The sequence below is a fragment of the Onychomys torridus genome, chromosome 5 (genome assembly GCF_903995425.1).
Source record: "Onychomys torridus chromosome 5, mOncTor1.1, whole genome shotgun sequence".
Classification (NCBI taxonomy): Eukaryota; Metazoa; Chordata; class Mammalia; order Rodentia; family Cricetidae; genus Onychomys; species Onychomys torridus.
In genome coordinates this window covers 116,252,807-116,277,239 of record NC_050447.1, presented here as the reverse complement: position 1 = coordinate 116,277,239, position 24,433 = coordinate 116,252,807, and the positions used below count along the sequence as shown (strand labels likewise).

The 24,433-nt window shown below is 45.2% G+C and overlaps 1 protein-coding gene across 11 annotated transcripts in view; it reads right to left on the bottom strand.

Moving 5' to 3' along the window:
* Phactr1 (phosphatase and actin regulator 1) overlaps nucleotides 1-24,433 on the bottom strand; it is a 461,344-nt gene that overhangs the window by 39,375 nt on the left and 397,536 nt on the right. For 8 of the 11 annotated variants that reach the window (XM_036187432.1, XM_036187440.1, XM_036187434.1 and 5 more), the window contains 3 exons: nucleotides 23,432-23,753; nucleotides 6,904-7,154; nucleotides 5,110-5,266 (listed from right to left, as the gene is read on the bottom strand). In XM_036187432.1, the coding sequence (XP_036043325.1) occupies nucleotides 5,110-5,266; nucleotides 6,904-7,154; nucleotides 23,432-23,753 (730 nt within the window). The remainder of the gene's footprint in view (nucleotides 1-5,109; nucleotides 5,267-6,903; nucleotides 7,155-23,431; nucleotides 23,754-24,433) is intronic. The other 3 variants (XM_036187436.1, XM_036187441.1, XM_036187439.1) reach the window with 1 other exon arrangement.

Below are 24,433 nucleotides of genomic sequence, written 5' to 3'. Positions count from 1 at the left end.
CTCCTTTCTCTGTTCCATGGCTGCCATGAGGGGAGAAGCTTCGCTTTCCCATGGCTTCCTGACACGAGTTCCATAGTGTGCTGCCTCACCAGAGTCTAAGCTTCTGGGCCAACTGATCGCAGTTTGAAAACCCTAAACTTTTGAGTCAAAATAAATCTTTTTTGTCATCTTATTACCTCAGATATCTTTTTTATAGAGGTGGAAAACTGAATTTTTATTTTAATAGTTCACATTTTTCTTTCAGAAGAGACAACAAAATGGTCTTTCATTTCTTCAATACAACAGGAGGCTTCATCTCAATAGTGATGGCTCCTTCATGTAAGGGGCTTTTCATCTCACCCTAGCTCCCAAGTCTCCCTGCTAACAATCTTGTAACTGCCTGCTTCCCTTCTATACAATTATCTCTCTGTCCTCCCATGCACTTGAGGTCATGGTTCCTCTTCTAGAGCCATTTTATGCTTCCTAAGTATCCCTGAGATGAATTCTGTATTCTACCAACTTATATGTTGAAGCCTTAACCCTCAGAATCTTCCGGAATGGAGCCAGGGTCTTTTATAGAGGGACCTGATTCTGAACAAGGCTATTAGGATGGTGGGTTCTAGTCCAATACCACTGCTGTCCTTTTACAGATGAAAGCACACCTAGGGAGAATGCCACGTGAAACTGAAGGCAGAGCTACCTGTAAAAATAAAGTCGGGTTGGGGATTTAGCTCAGTGGTAGAGTGCTCGCCTAGCAAGTGCAAGGCCCTGGGTTCGATCCTCAGCTCAAAAAAAAAAAAAAAAGGTCAAGGAACTGCCCCAAATTTCCAGCACACCAGTGGATGTGGGGTTGGGGCTGGGAGGGATGAGACCACAGCCTGCAGAGCCGTGGGCCTGCCTTACCTGCAGTCAGCCTGCAGAAGGAGTCAGTCCAACATCTTACTCTCAGACTACCAGTCTCCAGAGCTGGGGACAATACGATTCTATTGTGTAAACTACTCAACGGGTGACACCTTGTCACAGCATCTCCTGCAAACAAATGTTCTGGATGGCTTAAATTGAGCCAGCATCTTCTGTTGATCACAGGGAAGCTCAACAGGCAAAGATCTCCAACATGGGTCACATTCAGTGTAGGGAAAGGATTCTGCAAGGAGAAAGTCCCTTTCCAAACTCAAACATCCCCCATTCCCAGAACTTCTAACACATCTGTGTCCAGTCACAAGCCCAGCCTCTGTCTACTGTGGCTCCAGTGGCTGCTGAAAAATGTCTGTTCAACCACGATGGCAGAGAGGCTGAACGTTGATCTCTGAATGGGCAGTAGTATTTTTAGTTGTCAAAAAATTACATTTATTGTGTGTGTGTGTCTGGGGTTGAGGGGCATGCCATGGTATGCATGAGGAGATCAGAAGGCAATTTTTGTGGGCGACAGCTCTCCTTCCACAATGTGGGTCCTTGGGATTGAACTCAGGTCATCATACTTGGCGACAATCACCTTCACGTGCTGAGCCATGCCACCGGCCTGGAGGAGGTATTTTAACAGAGAAGAGAGAGGCAGGCTGCTCTAACCCTCATCTACTGCCAAGCTGGACATGGGGTAGAAGCTCCTGTGGCTACTGTGAGGTGCCTTCTGCTTTCTTATTCTTCACAGGTTTTTCTCCCCATCGTATCCAAACGGCACAGATGACCATGGGCGAGGCTAAGTCTGTGGATCCTCTGTTGGCAAAGCTGGAATGTTGGCAGTCCCCCAAGGGGCTGGGGGCACATGCTTTTTGTGGCCAGAGTCAGTTTATGTTTCAGCATTCTAGCTCCTTTGTTCCTGACAACCTCATTGGCAGAGGTCCTGAACACAGTCACCTCACCAATCAATCAGCACCCCAAACTGGAAATAGAAGGGAAGAAATATGCTACCCCTTTCTACCGCCCACTTTGATACGGCACTCTACCTATGAACTTTGAGAAGCATGGCTCCATGTCTCGTTTTTTTTTTTTTTTTTTTTTTTTTTGTTGTTGTTGTTGTTGTTTTTTTTTAATGGTAATGTTCTTGAAGTGTTAAATTAGATTGGAAATTAAAAAAAAAACTAGAGTTATGTGGATGGAACACCATGTTGGTGAGGAGATGAAGGAAAGCTGGTTACTGAAGAAAAAAAGACAGCTGATTCCATAGTCAAGGTGACCCCCTTCTTAGGGATCAAGTTCAAAGCTCCCTAGAAGACATCCAGAAAGATTGTACTGTAGATGTAACTGTCTTGTTAAATAAGAAACATAGAGCCAATTGCAGAGTTAAAAGCCAAGAGGTCAGAGCAATAGCTGAGAGCTGAAAAATCTTACTTTTCACTGCTGTTCTGTCTTTCCTCTCTGCAAGAGACCTACTTCCTGTGTCCTGTCTTTTATATAGACTTTCTGTTCTGCCTTCTCATTAGTTGTAAACCCAGCCACATAACCTCCTCGTCACTGCCTGTCTGTACAGACCTCCAGGTCTTCTATGGTTGGTATTGAGATTAAAGGCGTGTGTCTCCATGCTGGCTGTATCCTTGAACACACAGAGATCTGCCTAGCTCTGCCTCCCAAGTGCTGGGATTAAAGGCATGCACCACCACCGCCCAGCTTCTGCTATGGCTTGCTCTGACCCCAAGGCAACTTTATGAATATACAAATAAAATCACATTTCAGTACAAATAAAATATCACCACACTGTACCATGGACTTTCACAGTGAGGTTGGTCTTGGTTGGTATGAGGGAATATCCTGAGGTCTCTATATTTCTCTTGACTAGGGGCCACTAGGGAGAAAAGCATTGCTCATATGACTTGGATAAGGGAGCCATAGACCAACGGACCTTAAGCATTGTCATCAATAAGAATCTCAGCATGTCCCCAACATGTGCCATCTATGTATGTATGTATAAATGTATGTATGTATCTACCTATCTATCTATTTAGACAGGACCAAATATAGTCTTGGTTGGCTTTGAACTTGTTGTGTAGTCAAGAATGACACTTTGAATTTATGATCCTCCTGCCTCCATGCCTCCATCTCCTAAGAGATGGGATTCTAAGTGTGTGCCACCATGCATGGCTGTGTGTTATCCATTTATGGCTAATAAATAAACATGAACTACATCATGAATGTGCCAAGCCCATTATAATGAGATATAAATAAGGACATTAAAAATAAGGAAATAACAAAAGTGGAAGGTCTACTGTCTCTGTCCCACTCCCCAGGGGACAGACTTGTTCACTCCTGCACTTACTGCACTATCCTGGGATCCTGAGTCTGTATACATAAGGAGCAGCAGCAATGCATACCTTCTCATCCATGTTCCCATCTCTGATTAGGGCACTCCATACGTCTCCAGCCATGGCCGACTGAAGTAGTCATTGTTATAAAGAGAATCTTGATGATTTATTGACTGAGTTAGGAATGTCTGCTCCACAGCACTGGCAAGACAAAGCTAATGGAAGTTGCAGGGGTGACTTTGCTCAGCACGGTGACAAAATACCTTCCAGAAGCAACTAAGGGGAGGAAGGGTCTCACTGGCTCCTGGTTACAGGCAGGGAAGCATGACTGAGGTCGTGACAGAGTGGCCGCCTCGAGGGACTCCTCCCATCTCAGTGAAGCAGGAAGCAGAGAGCAGTAGCTGGAAGTAGGCTATGACCCTCATCAACCCATTCCCTCCAGCTAGGCCCCACCCACTCGAAGGCTTCTGCAACCTTCTGAAACAGCACATCACCTGGAGGCCAAGTGTTCAAACACTCATGTCTGTAGGGGATACTTTACATTCAAACCCTAACCAGAGAATAATAGTCATGCTTTTAAGGTAAAAACCCTACTTCCATGCTGGAAGGTTCTGTAGAAATTGACCTCATTGGGCTTGGCTCATTGTCCCTCACTCCCACTCCAGGACTGTTCTTGGATTGTTGCACTTTTTTTTTCTTATGCTATTAAAACCATAAGGATGAAATGTAGCTTTCTTTCTTGCTCATCCTGTGAGACCCACACCATGGTCAGTCTTCAGTAGCTCTCCTGGATTCCCAGCAGTATTTATGTTTTGGAAAAAAAGAAGGGTTGGAAGAGGGAGAATTTCTTGGACAAAGGTTTGAACATAGAGAACTTTCTCAAACACAGACAGCCATGTCTCTTTGTTTCTTTCTCTTCTGAGTTTTATGGCCATAGCTACAAGAGTATTATGGTGACGAGATATGATTGTGTGTTCAGCATGAGAGGCTGGGAACATTCTCTGCTTGGGAAGATGATGATACACACACACCACACACACACACACACACACACACACACACACACACACACACACACTAAGAGCAAGTGCACAAGAAAATGTATACATGTGTATTCTGATATTTCTGTTCTCCACTTTTGAATACTGTGTTATACAATGCCAAATCATATCAGTGTTGACTATTTCACACAGTTCTGTATCATTACCACAAGTGAAAGAAACCAAGCTAATTATGAGAAAGAAGCTATATATAGTAATATACTGTAATAGAAAAGTAACTAAGACCATAACTGAAGTTCTCTAAACCTTATATCCTCAACTGCAAAGTGAGCATTATCATGCCTATTTTATAGGAAATTCAAAGAAAAAATGAATTAATATATGTCATGTGAAATGCTTAGAAGCACTCCCAAATAGCAAGTGTTCAATAAATGTTATCCATTAACATGAAAACTTAGACTTGGATGACAAACCTACATGAGAGTTTAAGATATCACTACAACACAAAGCTATGCCTGTCTTTAATAGCCATATACACAACATTCATGAAGCATCGCAGAGTAGCAAGGAGGCATCACTACCAAACACGTGACTACATAACAGAGAGTATGCTTGATTGTTCCCAGAGTTAACCAAACTGCCACTCCTTTACATACAGTCCTAACACCTCAGTCCTAACCCTTGAATCAAGTGAAATCTCCAAGATTTGGCTTAGTGAAAGGGAGGGACGACAAGCCACCATAGGGACAAAATAAGATGCTATCGACTGTCTTTGTGTGCAGTATGTTGCTAAGAGACACCAAGAAGCAGGCTGGAGATGGAGGCTGTACACTTCTGCTGTAGCCACAGAGCCTGTCCTGAGGTAAAAAAAGGCAGGGGTGCTGCTCTCCTACCTGGTGAGCTTGGTGCCAATCTGCTGTCTGAGCTCCAGCCGCTCCTCATCAGTTTGTCTGGGGAGGATGTTCTTTTCTTCCAGCTCTCGCTTAGAGGGCCTGTTGCTGAGTTTGATGGCTAAGGAGTCCTTCCTGCAGACCTTCATGGCCAGAGAGCCTGGAGGAGGGAGAAGTTAGTCAATTAACAGAGACACCCATCTGCCTGGATGCCTATGAGGCCAGCCACGGGTGTGCCAGGAAGCAAAAGGCAGGAAGATAGACACAAAGGCCTTAATACCCAAGAACATTAAAGTCCGAGTGCCTAGCACTATTGCCATGATCAGGCTTTAGACACCGCACAGGCTGTGGGACATACTGGGAGGGAAGGGAGCCTGTGACTGGATCTCTCCCTTCAGAAATCCCCAGCACGCAGCAACATCACAAAGGAGGACAAGACCTGCTTTGCAGTGCCATAGAGGGCAGAGAGGTGAGAGGTCTCAGCAGCTAGGAAAGACTTCACAGAAGAGGGCTGCTGCCAGGAGACAGGGCATTCCTATAGGGGACAGGCTTATAGGGATCCATATCTGCATATGTTCAGTAGTGTCATGGATGCCAGGAACCCACAGGAGACAGACAAGAGCCCTGGAGCTCAGGGCATACAAAAGGAGATAATAATAATGCTGTGTGGTCAAAGTGGGACCATTTGGGGGGAGAGCAGAGCTGAGGGCTGTGAAATGAACACTTGTCTAGGACTGCTCTTTGTTTTGAACATACAAGTTTCTGAGCACCCAGGACTGCTCTGCATCTGTGGCTTCAACTGGAGTTGATTTTGTTCTTTAGTGAACAGCTGGAGGTGTTTTGGGGTGTTAAATGTTAGGTGGCAATCTGGAGGTTGGCACTGCCATTTAGCTGGTGAAGACCCTGGAGGCTGTTAGCCATACAGCAATGCTCAGGACCACCGTCACAACAAAGAATGATGTGGCCCTAAAGGACAACAGTGCTAGAGTGAGGGCCTGTTGCTGAGTTTGAGGGCTAAGGAGTCCTTAGCAGTACCCTGGAACAGAGTCTTCTCTCAGGTACCACATGGCAAACAGGCTTGGTGGCTGTTCCCTTCCACCCATGTGTGACTGCAGCATCTGACCACACCTCTATGGTTCTGTGTTCTTTCTCTGTCATCTCCATTTACCAGTCAAATGGGACCATGTTGATGCTCTGAAACCATTTCAAGATAGACACCTGAGAACACATTCTTAGCTCTTTGCTGGGAACACACTGTACAGTCAACAAATGGCTGCTGTTAGGATAAATTCACTGGTTCAACAATCGGCCCCAAGTCAGCTATAACTCTCCGCACACCATCCAAACCTGAGTTATTCATGGCCAGAGTGACAGACGACACTTGAACATGATATGATGAATACACACTTGAACATGATATGATGAATACACAGTACCTAGGTTTACACACGTGGAACAGATTTCTAGGCTCTCCCTCCCTTGACCCCTTGTTGTTTGAAAAAGAGGGTTACATTTCAAGAAAGCAGCCAAGGCAGAGGTATGAGGTCATAGCATAGTGGTGTAATGTATATAGCTACGAAGCTGGATAGATGACATATCTCTCTCTCTCTCTCTCTCTCTCTCTCTCTCTCTCTCTCTCTCTCTCATTACTGCTAAGGAAGTGGGGCCTCTAGAAGTCACTTGAGCTGCCCTGTGACCTAGGGCTCAGTTAAAAGCAGATATTCAGACAGCTGTTCTGTGCTGGTTTTGCAGTACCATGCTCCCCGCCACCACCATGGAAAGTCTGCCTGCACGTACTGGTGTACAGTGAAGTGTCATCATCGTCCTCCTCCTCCTCTTCCTCCTCTTCCCGCGCATACAGGCAGGATGAGTCTTCATAGTCGGATTCATGAGGCACGTTTTCCTTATTGTCATCACATTCAATCACAACAGTTGGCACTTGTCTTATTTCCGGAAGTCCCAGGGGTCCTCCTTTGGTGACGCTGTCACTTGAGTGCAAACCAGAGCTGTGGTAAGAAGTGGAACAGGGGACTCGCTGCTCGGAGCTGCTTAAAGAGAAAACAAAGAGGAAATTCACCTTAGCTCACATATCCCATTCAGGCCTCGGAGCTGCTTCAAAATTCAGTTGTCCCACTCTCAGAGACAAAGATCCCCTAGGCAATGGGATCCATTGCTCATCCTGCTGCTCGTCCTATAGCTTGTCCCTTTAGGACAGTGATGGAGGCAGCAGCCTAGGATAAGATACAAGAACTCTGTACGTAAGGACGGTGGTGCTGGGTGCACAACCACTTATAGCCACTGGATGGCGCACCTTGAACCGGTTAAAGCAGGGCTCCTCTGCAACTCACCTACATCCTAACTGGGGTAAAGGATTAACTTGATCGCAAGTGAGCTAGTAAAGGAGGCTCTAGTTTTCAAAAGCTATGTAGAGCAGTGACGAACTGAGAGTGGAGAATGATTTGAAATGGTCTGGATGGAGATACAGTTGAAGAGGAGAGCTGGGATGAATGAAAGGCTGAAGCCTGTGTTTGGACATCATAGTGGATATGGGCATATACCACCTAGAGGAAGGTGTTTTCCAAGGATGGCGTCAGGATTCAGCAGGCAGTCACAGGGAACATTAGCCTAACTTCCTGCCCCACCCTCTTGGCCAGTTTTTTAAGAATGATACTCTCGAAATCAGTGCAGATTTAATATATTTTCAATTACAGAGACGTCTAAAGCATCCAGTGTTAGACAATTACAAAATGCGTGCCATTACAGTTTCCTAATAGAGCCTATGTGAAGATCTCACAGCAACGTAGAGTCCTTCTGTATGAAGTCCAGCAAAAATAATGGGAACATGGAGGTTGAAACATGTCATTGTTTCTTTCTTCCCTCCCTCCCTCCCTCCCTCCCTCCCTCCCCCTACTCATTTTATGTAGTATTGGGGACTGAACCCAAGGCCTCACACATGCTAGTCAAGTACTCTGTTGATGACATATATCCCTGGCTCAGGGAAGATTTTTATTCCTTTTCAGTGTCATCAAAAATAGAACCTGTACACACATTTAAAGATTTCTGAATATGGGAAACTTAATATATTTTTATATCAAAAAGTATTTGATATTCATAAGCAAATGGATTGTGATGGTATATTATATAACAAAGCTTTACACTAAAATATTTTTTTTCTAAAGGAATCTTACTATGCTGTAAGAAAACACGAGTTTCCTTTGAAGCTTTCAATTATGTTTTAAGTTATTGCTGTGTCTAATTTAAATTCAATTAACTTCCTTTCACCGTTTCCTAAGGGTTGCTTTTTTCTCAGTATTTTCCACATAACTCTTCAACAACACAAATGGGAAATCCAGTTAACACCATACGAGCTACAATGTTCAAGGCAATGAACTAAATCAACTTAAAAACAACAATTACTGAAGAGGACAAATCATGTATTTATAAAAAAACGCAGTTTTATTAGAGATTAGCAGTTTGAGATGGCCCATTTCCCAGCTAATTACATAAAACAGCAGTGCGAGAGCAGGCAGGTATAACACAGGAGAGATGGTCTCCAGGGTGACAATACAATGTCTAACTATAAAATGGACACGGTGGGCACCTCACTGCTTTGCCCTTCAAGGCAGCCCCTGCCATGGGGCAAAGATGGTGACAAAATCCCAGCTGTGCCCAGATATCTTCCTCCGGTATCAGGGGGTGGGGGGTTGGCGGCGGAGACAAAAATGTAATTCCATGACTGTGTTTTGTTCCAGCCTTGCCTTCTCCTTTGTCCACTTTCATAATTAATTAGCATGGTTCCTAAAAGGCATAGAGCTTAGGAGAGACATCTGGGAGTTAGGGATGGGAAGCAGATAATAGGTATTCTTGTTTGGTGTGAGGAAACCTGGGAAGCTAAAAACAAGAATACCTTGAGGCAGGAAGCTCCAAAGTGAATGCAAAGGAAGAAGAATGGGGAATAAAAGAGATAAGAAACCCATTGTTGTAGGTGGTGTGGTGGTTTGAATGAAGATCCATAGGTCAAATATCCCATAGGTTGGATATTTGAATACTTGGTCTCTAGTTGGCACAACTGTTTGGAAGGATTAGGAGGCGTGGCTTTATTCGAGGAGGTGTGGCCTGGGGGATGGGCTTTGAAGTTTCAAAGGCTCACACCATTCCCAGATAGCTCCCTCTCTGCCTCCAACCTGTGGATAACGATAAGAGCTCTCAGCTATTATTCCAGCGCCAGGCCTGCCTGCCCACTTGTCTGCTTGCCTGCTATGCTTCCTGCCATGATGGCCATGGGCTGTAATCCTGTGGAACTGTACGTCCCAACTGTAAGTTGCCTTGGTCATGGTATCTCTTCATAGAAAACCACAATGGGTGGTCTTCGATAAGAAGGGGCTGTGATATCCTTGAAGACAGGACTGTGAGATCAGGAACAGAACAGGATTCAGCAGGAGGACGCTTCACTGCATTGACAAGTATAAAGCATCTCCCCACCAACATTGCAAAATAGGGACCCCCACAGAGGTGGTTAACAGCTGCCTCCTGGAGACATTACAGACACAGCTGGAAACCAATGCTGGCAGGTTATCTTCCTAAAGTATCACTCCACCTCGTGCTAGAATGCCTCAGTTTGCACAAGCAGTAATCTATATGAACCCATCAAAATGTGTGAACATGTTTTACTAATCAATATCCAAGCTAGGGGATGGGAGTTGTTGTTTGCAACTATGATCTTAGCACTTGGGAAGCCGAGGCAGGAAGACTGAGAACTCCATACTCGCCTGGGTTACACAGTGAGACCCTGTCTCCATAAACTGATCAACTATCTTCTGAATGCCAAGTGTATGTCAGAAAAGGAGCTGAGAGGAAGACATACTTGGTGGAGTACCCCAGGAGAGCAAGAGGAGATAAGAAGTGAGCAGGAAGGAAGCTAGGAAGGTCAAGGTCGTGGCGGGACTCCACCTGGGGACATCAAGACTTGGATTTGAGCCAATATTGTCCCCATTTGCTCTCTTCTTGATATTGGGCAAGTTATTCAGTGTCCCTGAGTCTCAAATGCAAAACTGTGTAAATCATGCCTTTTGGGGGTGGTGTTGTGTTAGCTGGCCCTGTTAATATGGCCTTAAATGAGACTCCCCGCTCTCTTGTTAGTTACAGGAATGATGTTCCAGAAGATTTCAAAACATATTCAGTGTCAGACCACCCTCCACATGTGTTGGGGTAATGTGTCAGCCCACCCTCCACATGTGTTGGGGCAATGTGTTAGCTTACCCTCCACATGTGTTGGGGTAATGTGTCAGCCCACCCTCCACTCGTCGGGGCTGTGTTCTAACAAGCACATATAATTGCCTTTCCCATGGGAACTTTGAATGGCTCCCAAGTCTTCAAAAGCAGCAACACAAATGAAAAGGCAGTTAGCAGAGTGTGAGCCATACTACCCAGGGCCAAGAGACACAGCCAGGACGTGCAGCATCTAACTGATGTGGCCTCCCGAATGTGGCAGTGAAGGAAGCCTGTGAGAACGGCAGTCTCAGGAGTGTCGATTTTGTAGGATAGAGTTGCTCCATAGGTTTGCTTTAAGATGTCCACTGCCAAAGAAGAGTAGAACCTACATGTTCACTGAGCCTTCCTTCTCCTCACCCTTGTCTATACAAAGTTCACCACATCTATACAGTCAGTGCTCTTGGCCTACAACATGTTCCTAGCTCATCCTCATCTCCTCTATTCCCATTCATCTTCTATTACGTGTCTTCAAAAATATCTTGCCTATGTTCACAGAAGATCTCTCAGCTATAAAAATTATAAGCATCTCTTTGCTTACCATCCCTCTGCTCTGGTTCAGATGTGGAGTCTCCTTCCCCCAAAGCTCATGTATTAAAGCTTATTGTCTTGTTTCAAGCAGAGTTCAGAGGTAGGCTTCAGGGGAAGTGAGTGGATCGTGAGGGCTCCACCTTCATCAGCAGACTGGTCTGAAGAGTCTATTGGGCAGCTGTGGAACTGTGGAAGGTGAGGTGGATGTGGATGAAGAGAGGCCCTGGGAGAGTATCTTCAAAGGTTATTTTGCCTTAGTCCCTTCCAGTTTGCTATTCTCTCTTCTTCCAGGTTGCTATTAAATCAACATTGTCTGCCTCATGTTCATGCCTTGTCTCAGGCTCTCAGCCATGAGATCAGTCCACCATGAACCAAAACTTCTAACAGTGGACCACAGTATGTTGCCCTTTAAACTGTGTGCTAGTTACTTTTCCTATCATTATGACAACATAGTTGATGAAACAGCTTAAGAAGGAAGCATGTATTTTGGCTCATGGTTTCAGAGGGCTTAGTCTGTTCATGGTTTCTTGGTCCATTGTGCTTGGCTAGGACATCATAGTGGTGGAGAGAAGAGTAAAGGAGAAGTGTTCACTTCATGGATGACTGGGAAGCAGTGGGTGGGGGGAGAGACAGAGAGAGAGACACATAGACTATCTCAATACACACTCATATACATACTCTCTCACACACAAATAACACACTTACACATGCACCCTTGCAACTCCCCACCACTCTCATACACTAACACACCATTAATGGATAGATCATAATGACCAGTTTTTGATAAACTGCTGGTGTATTCAAAGAAAGTCCGTCACAAGTATCAGTACATAAAAAGCACCAGCATCTCCCCATGACTTTGCAGCATGAGGTCAGAAAGCATCTCTCTCCATGTGACTGAGGAGGAATCGAAGACCAGGAGGTCCAGCTAGTAATTGATCCAGAACTTCTTGGCTTCATGTCCCACCACATCTACTGCTCACAACAGTCAAGCATGACCTAAGGCATTTACAGACAAAGTTAGGTACAAATACCATGACTGATGGAGAGTACTGGGAAGGGGTAGGCTATGGGTCAGTCTGTGTATTGTTTATGATGTTACTCATCACATATCAAATCCCAGACAGTTTCAGAAATATGGATCATTGATTCCCTAAAAGGACAGAGGACAGGCAGAAAAATGAATTCATTAAAACCCATTACAACTTCTGGAAAAAGGAACTCAAAATACACCCTTTACTCAGGAAGGCTGAGTGTCCTAGCCTATTTAGGGAACAGCACAGCTTCCTGCTGACTAATGTCCGTGGGGAAACAAATGCTCTAATGGTGCATTTCTTATCTTAGCAGCTAATCCTGGGCCACCATACAATGTGTACTTACTTTCTTAAAACGAAGTTGATGAACTGTTTTCTTGGGCTTCAGTGGCTATTTTTGTCATTTTCAGCCTCAGGCTCTGCAATTTGTAGCATAATTTTTCACACGTTTTTGGTCTCTGAGAGGAAAAGGGTTGATTGCTCTCTCCCCTCTGAAATCTCTCTTTGTAACTCACTTGGATGAAATTACAGCTCATTCCTGCTAGAGCTCAATTTCATTTTCCATGTCATATTTGTGGGTAATAAATTTTCCCTATCCTTTGAGAGAGATGAATGTCTTCTCGGTCCATTTTAATCACAGATGCATGCCAGAAAGCAACATCCCTTTACTACACGTTTTTCTTTAGGAATGATGTTACAGTTACCCTCAAAACCTTTAGGGAGATCAAGGCTTTGAAATAATGATTCTGTTTGATATGTGCATGCATGTATTTGTGCAGGTACATGTGTGTGCATGTGAGTGTATAGGAGCCATAACTTTAGCTGCTGTTCCTCAAGAGACATCCAGTTTGCTTTTTGTTTTGTGACAGAGTCTCTCAGTGGCCTGTGGCTTGCCAAATAAGCCAGGATGACTGCTTAGCAGGCCCCAGGGATTTGGCTGTCTCTACATTCCCAGCACTGGAATTATAAGCACGGACTATGCCTGCCCTACTTTTTGTCACTTGAACTCAGGTCCTCATGCTTGCAAGGCCAAGCTATCTTCTTGTCCTATGACAGTGATTTTCAATTTCACAACTTGCCCTCAATTCTTTATGTGCACCTCAGGGATGTTCATTAGCTAGTAATCCCCCATACATGAACGGTGGGAACAGGTCTTTCTACCCACCAGCCTGTGGCCATTCAATTGAGACAAAGTGGTATCTGGAAGCTCTCTTGAAAGGGGATTTGCTGATGAATGACCCCAACCACTTGCTGATATTTCCACTTTAATTTCTTTATGAAAATAGGGTCAATATCTTAGTCCTTTCCAGTACTAAATATGAATGGCTAGTCTCCAAGTCTCTAACTTTTCAGAGACTAGAGTGATTCCTTGGAAACACATGACCATTTGAGTGGCCGGAAAATGAATATCTGAGGGGGTGCCACCATGTTGTCCTTCTGTTTGGCATTTTTGCAGGTGTTTTTGGTGTGGTATATGTCCGTGTGTGTCTGTGTCCGTGTCCGTGTGTGTCCGTGTCCGTGTGTGTGTGTGTGTCCGTGTGTGTGTGTGTGTGTGTGTGTGTGTGTGTGCATGGATGCACATGCACATATATGTGGAGGATAGAGGTTGACATTGGGCATCTTCCTTTCTCTTGAATTTATTTTATTTTATTTTTTTTTCATTTTGTTTTTTTAAGACAGGGTTTCTCTAGCTGTCCTGGAACTCACTCTGTAGAGCAGGCTGGCCTTGAACTCACAGAGATTCACCTGTCTCTCCCTCCTGAGTGCTGAGATTAAAGGCATGTGCCCCACCCAGCTTGACTTTATTTTTTGAGACAAGGTCTCTTACTGAACCCAGAGCACATCAGTTCTGTTAGGACTTACCCATGGGTTCCAGGGATCTTCCTGTCTCCCATTCAGCTCCAGTGCTGGGGTTAGAGACATGAACCATGGCATCTAGCTTTTACGTGGGTGCTGGAATCTGAACTCAGATCCTCACACTTGGCTGGCAAGCACTCCAGCAACCAAGCCTGCTTTCAATCCCTGTAATTTCATTTTTCAGACTGGGTTTCATGCTACAGCACAGGGTGGCCTCGAACTTAGAACCCTTTTGCATGAACCTCCCTGGTGTCAGGATTACAGGTTTTTGCCACCATGACCAGCTTCACCCTATATTCTTACCTGTACCCTACTTGATTGACAGCTGAGTTTTACAAACTTGTTTGAATGGCGTTCTTGGTGGAGATGGGACAGGGAAGAGAGGATACAGTTTTTCCTTTCCCATTGAGAGAGGAGGACACGGTGAAGGGGGCTCTGCACATGGGCCTCTCACTAAAACAGGACCATTTCACACTTAAGCTTTGCAAATGCCTCTATGTTCAGTATTTAGTTTGAGAACACCAGGCCTCCTGTTTTTGGCAACCTCTCTCGTCCATTGATTTTCACAAACGAAGGTTCTCAGGCTGTTCTAGGGAGACCCTAAGGACAAATCCAGTCATTGTCCTTATGAGCTTAACTGCTCATGAGAACCCAGGTGATAGATCATTAACATGTAAAGCAGGGGTGAGACTCTGAAGGGAAATAGGGCAGGGGAGTGGGAGGAGAGAGACGGTGACAATATCTTATCACCTTAGGCTAGATAACGGTAATGGCTGGTAATCTCTCTTCCATCTCTAGCCTGCTCTCTCTGCACACCTACTCACCTACAACCATGTGCTATACTCATCCAAATCATCCAAAGACAGTTGTCCCACCCAAGTCTAGAACTCAAGCCCACCTGTATGTTTCCCAATAAACTCTCACTCTGGTGCTCTTCATAGAAAAGGCATTTCAAAAGAATAGGGGGACCCAGGACCATCCACTATTCTTGCTTTCTATTAGAAAGATCATTAGAGCCCATTGTTGTGAATGTGCTGTGTAAATCGCATCTCATACCCAGCTTGCTTGTAGGAGGGAAAATTCAGACTGGGTATTAGGGGTAATAGTAGGTTTTGTTGGCTTTCTAGGAGATAGACACATAGTCAGTAGAAGGAACTCTAGGCCTGGGATGAGAAGACCCAGGTTCATATCCCTACTGTGATCATATGTTGTCTTCATTTATGAACCCAAGATAGTAATCATACCCTTCTTAACACTGCAAGTGTGTGTGTCTGTGTGTATGTGTGTCTGTGTGTGTCTGTGTATGTACATGCCATGCGCCTGTGTGGAAGTCAGAGGACAACTTTCAGGAGTCAGTCCTCTCCTTCCACTATGTGGGTCCCAGGGATTGAACTCAGGTCATCAGGCTTGGCAGCAAATGCCTTTACCTACTATATCATTTCACTAGCCCAGCCTGCATGTTTGAGGGAAGATGAAATGAGATTTGAAACACTGACAATGTGTTTTTATGAGACACATGGAGGACCACTTATGTTAGCTGTGAGATTGTTTTGAAAGATGTTCCCATAATGCCTCCTTAGCATTTGTAAGTAGCAGCATGAAAATGTTTCATGTGCTTATGTTTATTACACTATCTGGAGCTCCTCAGATGATGGTGAGTAGAGACCCAGCTTTCCTTTGGTCAGACCAAGGCCTATTGTATCTGTATATAAACACCACATGGGATCTAGAGACCTGATTAAAAGTCAGGCCCTACAGTCCACTGATGAAGACAGTAATGTTTGTTTCCTTCTAATTTCATGACCTTGCACAAATACCTTGGGGTTCCACTCTGGTAGGGGAAAATCAGGATTTTATCTGCCCCTTAGTGGTGTTCTGTAGCACAGACAAGCTCATTTAAATGTGTTAAGTTTTATCATTACCTTCAATTGCCCAGAGAGAATTCACAAAGGCCCCATCTAGGAAGCTAGGATGGGGTACTTTATGGCTATCCCCGGTTTTTATAGTTATTTGGTCAATAGGAAGAGGGCCAGTGAACACAAACCATGAGCACTAATGTCTATTTGATCCAGAAATAGCCAAGTGCTTAATATCAAAGCGTTCTGATGTGATGGTTTAAGGTAGATCTGATAGCCTTCACCTGTTTACCCTCAGGGACACTAGCAGGCCTCTAGAAACCATTGTGACATTTGGGGGACTACAGTGCTGCTGAGTAAACCATGGATCTAGGAGACATAGTGAGAAAGGCTCAAGGGCTAGGTTGGAGCCTGTGTATTAATGGACAATGCTCTGGAACTAAAGGAGGGGTGCAATGAGCTCACTAGACAGAACTCAGTATGAGTGTCCACTTAGCCCCCAGAATGCCAGTCTGAGACACTGCAAATCAGGACTCTACACAATAGAATCCGGGTGGCTCTTCATCATGCGGTAGCCACAGCAAATTCCTGGGCATCAGGCTAAAGTTGCTTTTGAAGAGGCTCAGGTAGTGCCACCCTGAGAAAGCCACTGTAGATGCTCCAGAACAGTGGTTCCCAACCCGGAGCCATCTTGTCCCTGGACAACTTTCAATGTCCAGAGAGTTTTGGTTTCACAGCTGGAAGAGATGTTGCTGTGTACATAGGTGTTGTCTTATTTCAGTTTTCTGCCAGCTGCCTGGCTGGCTTGTTCACTGTGCAGGGAGGGGAGTCTTGCTCACAATGAGATCAACTTGCACTGAGACTATATCACCCTCCCCCCAGCCCCCCACCCCCGGAATAGCAGTTAAAGCTGAAAAACACAATGTGTGGGTGGCACGTAATGGTAAGTCTATACCTTGAGATCAAAGAACTAACCTGAAATAGGAGGCTGGTAAATCTGGCTTCCAAGAAGCAGGGGCAAATGTTGAGCCAGGAAGGCATGAGATTTTGAAGCTCCCTTCTATGGACAAGGAATACTTTCCCCCAGAAATGTGTTGCATGTAATGACATATGCTTTCCCTCTGCTACAAACAAAATACAACTTCAAATCCATGCCAGTTTATCAGTGAGTCACACTGAGACCTTGGGAGTTTCATTTTGCTAAGGCAACCAGTGAGGTCTGCTATTTGCCACAGGGCACCCAGATTTGAGGGTGAAACATTACAAATATAAGCCAAGCAGTCAACATGTATGTCATACTGGTAAGGCTGAGAGGAGCCGTGGGACCACTAAGTTCAGGACCAAATATTATTCTTTAGAATTTCTTGTGACCTTGAGACAACATGAAGGAAAGCAGCTAATACCATGAAATGCATCTGCTCTAAGGCTTTAAGTTGAACTGGTTTCTTTTAAATGTTCAAAAACAATCATGAGATCAACGAATTTTAGAAATTGAAGGGACTTTTGGGGGGTATGCTGCAGCGTTCAATTTCTTGTGTTCAATTTAAACAGGGTTCCTTTTTCATTATTCTCAACAGGCAACAATTTCATCCCTAGCTAACATGTAGAAGCAAAAAGGGATTGTATAAACAAATAATAAGTTATGTGTCTATATTTATTAACATTTCAAACAAAATACTGTGTCTTTTGAGACACATTTCCCTGTAGGCCAGGCTATCCTGGAACTTCCCACAAAGCTGAAGATGACCTTGAACTGGCACTGACTCTTTGTTCCACTTCTGAGGGCTGTGATATTAAACTGTTCCTAGTTACTCATAGTGAAGGGATCGAACCCAGGTCTTTGTTGATGCTCGGTAAGCCCTCTACCCACAGGGCTTTTTATTTCTGACTGTCTGTCACAATGATTGGCATTTGTGCTCAACAGGAGCTGCCAGGAGTTGCAGATGACAAGGACCTTCCTAGGGTAGGTTGACCATGCTTACTCTGGACTGTCTGTGTTAAAACACATTTACCTCATATTTGAGCTGAGTTAGAGTCATTCTGTTTTTAATAACTTTCATATTAGTATTAATAGCTAACTTCAATATATTCAGGGTGAAGTTATTGATTGGGACAGGCCCTTTGCATATTGCATGAACTGTATGGATGTGTAGGTCCAGTAGCAAACCTGCTGAGACTGTTGCTGTATGGATGTGTAGGTCCACTAGCAAACCTGCTGGGACTGTTGCTGGCAGATACCTTACCATTTTGTTCCTGTTGTTCTTCCTTTCCCCTACTTCTCTTTCCTCCTCCTCCCCATTCCCCAGACATTTTTCACTGTGTGGTACAGGTTGGTTTCGAACTTGTAATCTTGCTCTGCCTCCTGAGTTGGGGGTTTACAGGTATGCACCATCTCTCCTGTTCAAACTTTCTAAGTGCTCTCACCAATGGTGCTGAGGCTCTTCCTCATGTGTGATTACAACCTTCTATTATCACTCTTTTATTCTCATTTTCTACGTCCAACCTTCTAAAAACCTGGAGCATTAACTGCCAACTTCAGCCCCTTTTCAAATGGAAAGTCTCATTCACCCATTTGAAGAGAGTGTACTGCTACTTCCTCTGAAGTGACTAGAATGTTCTCTCCCATCATCTGGCCACACTTCTTTTTTAGCTAACAGAGAAGACTACCCTGAGGCACCCCTCCCCTTAGACAACTGAGCGTCTTGTAAGTACTGCTGGCGCCCTGTACCCTTCGCAGATGGGCTCACTCAGCCTGACCTCCTGGGGATTTTAGGCTCTGCTGAGACAAGCCATCCTCTCTGTAGTCTTCAAATTCTCTCCCAGCACCAGACACAAAACCTTCTCTAGTGCAGCTATTCAGCAAGAATTGTGGATGGATCTTCCCATGGCCAGGGGCTATGATTAGAATGTGTTCCCCCCAATCCATTCACTAGAGACCTAGCCCCCAGTGCAGCCATGTTGAGAGGTGGTTAGATCACGAGGACTCAGCTTGCATGAATAGACTGCCATGATCAAGGTGGTAGGGCTCTTATCACAAGAGGACATTCATTATAAAGCAGATGGAACCCTATTTCTCACCCTTGACCACTCTCACCCTCTCATTTTCCACTTGGAGATGACACAGAAAGGAGGCCCTTGCTGGATGCTGGAACCATGATCTTGGGCTTTCAGCTTCTGGAGCTAGGAAAGAATATGTCCCTGTTTGTTTGGGTCACCCAGTCTGTGGACCGCTCATGGCATCCCCTGGCAAACATGTATATGAACTGCCAAGTGGGCTGCACTCTTTCTTTGAGAACTGGGGATGGGGAGAAGTGGGAGGTGCTGGGTGGGGTAGGACCGCAGCAACATGGGTGAGGGCAACAGAGGTCTGCGAGAGGGAGTGTCAGGAGCAGGGGCAAGGCGGCTGATGCCGACATCTCCATACCGCAGAGTGGATTTGCTGACAGTCAGATGTGGGGCTTGCCATGGATGACCCTAGGTTTCTGTGTGAGCAATGCCAGGTACAAACCTGCCTTTAATCAAGGAAGAAAAGACTTCTTTTAAAACCACAGTCCTTTGAGGACCTTTCTAGAATCCCTTCATATCCCACTTCATTTTGCCAACAGGAAATGAGAGCACCGAGATCATTGAATGGATTGGCCTCAGAAAAAGTGAGTGGCTGGCTGAAATCGAATGTCCTAGTTCTACCAGGAATGCCAATAAGATGACAGAGCTTACTGTAGAGAGTGAAACTAAAAGACCCTGCATAAAACTTAAAATGGTAAAACGTCACTTTTCAAAAAGACGTGAACCATCCATGGAGAGAAATAAAGACCATGTAATTCAAGGAAACTGGCACACACACACACACACACACACACACACACACACACACACACTCACAGAGTCTCCAACAAAATTGGATCAAATCCATTTGCAATGTGCCTTTTAGAGGCTCTGAAGAAAAAGATTATGTGCTATATAATTTTGCTTAATGCTCACTGCCATTTATTGGACATTTATGGTATGTTGTGCAATGATCCGACTGATTAGGACTGATTAAATCATTTGTTCTTCACAAAGAGCCCTAATGGGGCTGGTCTGTTAATGTTATCCTTGTTTTATGGATGAGGAACGAAAGCCCACTGAGGCTACACAACACACTTCGGGTCAGCAGTGTGTCTGAGCTACAGATCCTGATTCATGAGGTGAGACAAATATGAACTGTCTTTGGGACTGTGGATAAACATAGACCATGCAAGTTTTTATTTCCTGTGCTCTATGCCCTCACCCCTAAACCTGGTGAGCCTAAAATATAAATAAACTACGTGGCAGGGTCAGATGGGTAAAAGTCTGAGAAGATTTAAGGTCATCTCAGAGGAATATGCACAAGATGTCAAGAGGTCTAGAGAAGCCCATATGTAGAGAACACTATAGGTCTTGAAAGATTTGAAAGTGTTTCCTGGGAAAAACAGACCAGAATCGAGGCTAAAGCAGTCCATGTTATACAGGGAAAGCCTTATCACCTAATCAAACCATCTCCAGAATGAGAATGTGGGCTTGGAACTCATCAGGGTCCCCAAAGCAGAGATTAGAGGACAATCAGGGGTATGGACAGGGTTAGTTGTCTACATTGCCTTCAAGTTCCCTTTCACGGGCAAGATGACTATTTCTACAAAAGTATGTGTCAAAACCCAATGCTGCTTAATTCCTCATTTGATTTCCATAGTGACATGTCTTCAGGATCAGATTACAATTCTGGAATGATGTTCTACACGGGACTTCCAGTAGGTCTCAGGGGACAGTGGTGACACCACTGTGGGAAGGCCCACGGCTCTTCCCAAGTTCAGCTGTCACATTAGAAATAGTTCTCTTTGCAGTATCACTTGGGGTCCCTGGAAACTGTCAGGTGGATAGGGAATAATTCCTTTTCTGCGAGACTTAGACAGGGGAAGGTTGACATCATGTTGGAAGTTTCAGGTAGTGAAAGGATGAGAAGCATTGCCTCAGACAACAGTTCTCTTGTTACAGGACAGAGGCCCGCGACCTTGATCTGCTCTCAGAGCCTTCTCCAACTCCCAGGAGACAATGTGGATGCTTAAAAATCTCTCCAATTTGTATTTATTTGGGAAGAGGATTTTCTTTCTCAGGACGTCTTGTCCAAATGATGCATGTGTTGATTCTTTTTGTCCTGCTGCTGCTGCTGCTGCTGCTGCTGCTGCTGCTGTATGAAGGGACCCTGTGCCTTGGCCTGCATGACAGTTGTAGAGGCACAAGGAGGTGGCAGGGCCCAGGGTGGTACAAAGTGTGTAGATAGTCCCTGCCTCCTCTGTCCTGGTCTGCTCTCTTTTGATTTATTTTATTAAAGATCCCAATCCAGTGAAAGATCTACAGAGGTACCATGGCTTCAAACTTGATGGAAACATTCCACAAATACCCACAGACACAGTGAAATGGCGTGTTTGAAGTGAAAATATGTTTAGGAATTTCCTAGTATGCTATTTCCAGTATCTGTCTTTAGAAAATCAAAATTCATCTGAGTCACAAAAACTTATACCCTGAACGGTGGTCATAGGAACCCCAAAATCACACGAATTGCTGTGATGAAGGAAAGGACTGATGTCTTAAGGAAACAGCTACAAGAGAGTTAGGCGTGTGGGGCAGAAAGACCCAGGCCTGAAGGCTGGCTCCCTCAACCTGCTATACGCGCCACTGATTTTTAAACGTGTCTGTGAAAATAACAATTCTTTCCAGAGTCACTGTGAAGGTGTATGAGTGTTTTCCTGCATGTAGATGGAGCACATGCATGCCTGGTGTCACAGAGGCCGAAAGGGTGCACCAGGTGCCCTAGAACTGGAGTTACAGACAGTTGTGAGCTGCCGTGTGGGTGCTGGGAACCAAATCAAGGTCTTCTGCAAGAGCATTCTGTCCACTAAGCCATCACACCAGCCCCTGAAGCATTGATTTTTTTTTTATTTCTTTTAATTTCTAATCTATCACAAATGGATGTTTTCATAAAATGCAATCAAGTTTTTTTTTTTTTTTAACGAAGCCTTCTAATATTCAACAAACAGACAAAAAGATCCCATCTAATTGTTATAAACGTATTGAAAAGTGTGTTCTTAATTTCTGCAGTGTGGGTGCAAATGGGTAATGAGCATTTTGTGAGGCATCCTTTGAGCAGGTGGCATTGGGGAACTTACTCAACCTTTCCTAGTTTCTTTACCCAGTTTCCTTGTGATAGACATGGTTGGCAGTGCACATGTGGGGTATTTCAAGGTGTCACTCCAAGTTTAAGCTATTATTGCCCTCATTAACAATACTGGGAGTTGGAACCAATGGCAGGGGACCAAGGAAAATTTTGTTGTTTTTCTTTGGCAACATGGTAAGTATATCAAAAGCAATCAAGTCAGAACTGTTAGAGGCAATAGCTTCCCTTGGAAGTAACTATTTGCCAGCATATATCACTTGGCTGGGAGGCAGAAAGGTGACCCATGGTCAACCTGTGTTTGGCTCTCTACTGTAGACATACACTGAGTTTAACAGACCACAGTTTTCCCATCCGTGTATCTCAGTAGACAGCCATCACTACCCTTGGCGACAAACCCCCTCACTTCGGATGGAAACACTTTCTCCCTGTAATTAGGGAGCAGTGTGCCTGGGAGTCGTGTTGGGAAATGCCAGACATTAGGCACAAGGTAAGGTGGTAGTGGTCCTGGCACCCCACCGTCAGAAACGGTGTCAGAGATGAATGATCTCCCTTGGCGGAAGTCAGACTGCAGACCTGAGTGGGAAAAGTGCAGGCCTCCCAGACAAGCATCTGGAGGCAGTTTCTGGTGAAGGATGGTTACACTGGTGGCTTCCAGATCCTAGTGGCTCCCATGCAGATGACTGGACTCCAGTGGTCTGCTGCCTCCTTCTGCAGGAACGAGGGCCAATCTCTCCACTCCTCTAATCTGCTCACCCCCGCCATCCCCTCCTGCCAGTACTCATCTCTTTCTGTGGCATTTAAACCATTTTCAATACCACAGAACAGTCACAAAATTGAAAGGAAGCCACATAATAAAGAATATAAAATTATTCTCTCCCCATTGGCAGGGGAGACCACTATTAATGATCACACATGCACATTATTTCTCAAAATGGCAATGTTTAGAAACATGATATGGCCTAGTGAAAATATGTGTACATGTTACTCCAGTGTGTGTGTGTGTGTGTGTGTGTGTGTGTGTGTGTGTGTGTGTGTATGTGTGAGCAGGCTAGGGATGTCATTCCTTAGACCCTCCCCACTTTGTTTTTTGAGACAGGTTGTCCCTGGCCTGGAACTTGCCGAGTAAATTAGGCTTGCTGGCCAGTGAGCCTAAGGGGTCTGCCTATCTCTGCTTTCTCATTGCTGGGACTGCAGGCATGTACCATCGTGCTTGACTTTTTTTTTTTCGAGACAGGGTTTCTCTGTGAAGCTTTGCACCTTTCCTGGATCTCGCTTTGTAGACCAGCCTGGCCTCAAATGCACAGAGATCTGCCTGGCTCTTGACGTTTTTTATATGGACTCTGGGGATGGGTCCTTATGCTTGCAAGGCTATTCCTTACCTACTTCTCATCTTTTTAAAGAAGCAAGTGTGATTACTCAGTAGTTTGACAATGGAAATGTACTGTTCCCCCGTACCTCCCTTAATACTTAGGTTTGACATGACTTTACTTGGAAGCCTTTTTATGTTCTTTGAAGGGAAAGGAATGAGGGTTCACACTCTGTCATTCCCAGCCTGTCCCACTCTCAAGCCATCCCCTTCCCACCGTTACCTTTCCAGCCTCTGCATGGTCATAGCCAGTGTCTTGTTCAGCTCATCGATCATCCTGCAGCCCGAGGGGTGCATGGGCAAGGTGCCAGTGGAGGACGGGAGGTGCTGGCCATGGCTGCCATACTGCAGCTGGTGCTGCATCTGGGATGGCAGGACAGTGTGGTGGTGCTGGGCCACGGCCTGCTGACTGCTCTTCTGGGCTGCGTAGGATGCCAGGGAGAGCTCTGGCCCCCCTACAGGCATACAGATCAGGACTTTCTTTGGAGGTAGCGGAGGCGACAGTTTCACTGGCAGACAAGGCAATTTCACAGGGGCGCCAGGATCTGTGGCAGAAGGAGGGTGGGAAGCAGATGTGAGTTGGGGAGCATTCGATGAAACCCAGAACATCCCGTGTGCGCACCTTGGGGCCACAGCCACAGAGATAGGCCTCCTGAATACAACGCATCAACTCAAGGCCTCAGCAAAGTATGAACGTTGCTCAGTGAACATTTACTGACTTGTTTCCTGGCCAGACTACTCTGGAATCTGGATGGGATGGGAGATGGGTCTTAGGGCCCATCAACCAAGGCTCCTCAGCAGCCCAGGTAGGGTGGCATCAGGAAGGTGTGTGCCATGGAAACATGAGCTGATAAAGAAACCTTTTGCTGGGCCTACCACGATGACTACATTGCCACATGGGCGCCACTACACAATTGTCATTGTTAAAGTAACACATCCTTTCAGCTGACAGGGTACAACTTGCCTATACTGATGCGGGACAGAAGTCAATACTATGTTCAAGTCCCTCCCTACAAGTGACCACGCTGCCATCCTTTATTCTGTATCTGTTACCAAGAAGTTGCTTTGTGAGACTTAGCAGTTACAGAACCTGACTCAGGCACACCAAGTAGGGGTGAGGTGTGAGCACTGTTGCTGGGATGGTGGGCCCACTCATGACCAACTACACTGTAAGTTCAAGCTGTAGGGAGGGGCCTTAAGGGATGGGGGAGTTCATCGTATATAC